Below are 2,500 nucleotides of genomic sequence, written 5' to 3'. Positions count from 1 at the left end.
CCCTCTCCCCCATCCCCCCATCTCCCTTATAACAACTCCTCCTCCCTCCCCCCTCTCCCACACCCCTCATCCCTCTCCCCCACCCCTTCCCCCTTCCTCCTAAACCAACCCCTCCCCCTCCCCCTAAACCAACCCCTCCCCCCTCCCCCCTAAACCAACCCCTCCCCCTCCCCCTAAACCAACCCATCCCCCCCTCCCCCTAAACCAACCCCCTCCCCCCCTCCCACCCCCACAGTCCGGCCTGTCATCCACGTGCCAAATCAGCTGATCGGCGTGCCCATCGGGAGCGAGACCACCTTGGAGTGTAACTTGGAGGCGTCACCGAAGTCCATTCAGTACTGGACCCGCGATTCAGGTTTGTTTTGAAGGTGGCTCCTCCTCGTTGTTAGCTATGCATTTATTTATTTAATCAGTACTCTTTTTATTATTGTTATCATAATTGTTATTTTATTTACTTATTCATTTATTACTTATTTATTTATTCTATATTTTACACTTTTACACTTTAAAAACGATTCAAGGGATTTGTTATCATTGTCGTTATTATCATCATTATTGTATTATTACTGTTATCATTGTCATTATTATTATCATTGTTATTATCATCATTATTGCTGTTATTTTTTTTTCTTATCATTATTATTATCATCATTATTTAATTTCCTTATCATTATTATTATTATTACTATTTTTATTATTAATGGTACTATTGCTATTATTATTGTTATTATTATATATTTTTCTTCTGCGTATTATTATTATAACTGGTAGTACTACTACTATCATTATTGTGTTTTTCTTGTTATTATTATTATTATTATTATTATTATTATTGTTGTTGTTGTTGTTGTTGTTGTTGTTGTTGTTGTTGTTGTTGTTGTTATTATTATTATTATTTTTATTATTACTATTATTATTACTGTTATTAATACTATTGTTACTAGCTTTATCTATTGTCACCATCATTACCATTATTATCGCCATTGTTATCATTATTATCATGATCATCATTACTTTTATTATTATTACCATTTTAATATTGATTATTATTGTCACTAATTTTATCATTATATGTATTTTTTATGATAATAATAATAATAATAATAATAATAATAATAATAATAATAATAATAATGATAATAATAATAATAATGATAATAATAATAATGATAATAATAATAATAATAATAATAATAATAATAAAATGATAATAATAATAATAATAATAATAATGATAATGATAATGATAATGATAATAACAAGAAAAATACATCGATTTCTATATCTCTCCCTCTATCATCTCCCTTTCTTTTTCTTCCTCTCACTCTCTCCCTTTCTCCATTTCTCTCCCTTCCACCTTCCCTCCCTCTACCCTTGCACCATCCCTCCCTTCCTTTCAATTCTCCCCTCCCTCTCTCCATCTCCTCTTCTCTCCCTCCCTCTCTAAATCTCTCTCTCCGGCTCTCCCGTCCTCTCACATTCTCACCTTCTCTCTCCATCTCTCCCTTCCTCTCCTACTCCCTCTCTCACGCTCTTACCTTTCCTCTACCCTTTCGCCCTCCATCTCTCCCTTTCTTCATTAAAAATTTTCCCCTTTCTCTAAATCTCTCTCTCTCTCCTGTGCTCTTTTCCTCTCACCCACCCACCCGCCTTCCCTCCCCATCTCTCCCTCTCAACTCTCCACCCTCCATCTCTCTCTCTCTCTCTCCTTCTCATATCTCTCCCTTTCTCCCATCTCTTCCTTCCCCCATCTCACCCCCTCTAATCTCAATCTCTCTCTCTCTCTCTCTCTCTCTCTCTCTCTCTCTCTCTCTCTCTCTCTCTCTCTCTCTCTCTCTCTCTCTCTCTCTCTCTCTCTCTCTCTCTCTCCCTCCCTCCCTCTCTCTCTCCCTCTCCCTCACAGGCGAGATGCTGATTAGCAACAAGGAATATATCACACACGAAAAACACAGCAATTTCTACATGACGAAGATGACGCTCACGATCACCCATTTTCGGAGCCAACACGCGGGAGAGTACTACTGTACAGCCAAGAATTCCCTTGGAGAAGCACAAGGCCGGATTAAGGTGTATGGTAAGTTGGGTCTGAATGTTTACTTGGGTTTGTGCTTTGGGCTGATTGTTTTGTGTTTGGGTGCGTGTGGTTGGGTTTTGTGCCTGTGTGCTTGTTTGAGTGTGTCTGTTTGTTTTTTTCTGCTTGTGTGTGTGTGCTTGATTGGGTGCGTGTGTGTCTGATTCATGTATGCCTTGTTGAGTTTGTGTATGTATGTTTGGTTGTGTTGAAGTGTCTTTGCCTGTGTGACTGACCTGTTTTTATGTTCGTATGGATCTATTTGCTTTCTTGTGCTTGTGTCTGCCTGCTTGCTTGGCTTGTGTCGTTTGTCTGACTATGTCTGTGTGTGTTGGGTCTGTTTACTTGTCTGGGCTTGTATCTTTGCCTGTCTGCTTGAGCTTGTGCCTGTCATCTTGTGGGCTATTCTCCCGTAGTCTGTTTGTTTGT

The 2,500-nt window shown here is 39.1% G+C and overlaps 1 protein-coding gene across 4 annotated transcripts in view; it reads left to right on the top strand.

Moving 5' to 3' along the window:
* Positions 1 to 2,500, top strand: part of LOC119598674 (lachesin-like) — a 145,099-nt gene that overhangs the window by 140,536 nt on the left and 2,063 nt on the right. For all 4 annotated transcript variants that reach the window (XM_037948397.1, XM_037948396.1, XM_037948395.1 and 1 more), the window contains 2 exons: positions 236 to 355; positions 1,904 to 2,074. In XM_037948397.1, coding sequence (XP_037804325.1) covers positions 236 to 355; positions 1,904 to 2,074 — 291 coding nt within the window. The remainder of the gene's footprint in view (positions 1 to 235; positions 356 to 1,903; positions 2,075 to 2,500) is intronic.

This window comes from Penaeus monodon, chromosome 41 (genome assembly GCF_015228065.2).
Source record: "Penaeus monodon isolate SGIC_2016 chromosome 41, NSTDA_Pmon_1, whole genome shotgun sequence".
Classification (NCBI taxonomy): domain Eukaryota; kingdom Metazoa; phylum Arthropoda; class Malacostraca; order Decapoda; family Penaeidae; genus Penaeus; species Penaeus monodon.
This window is presented reverse-complemented; position numbering and strand designations above follow the sequence as displayed.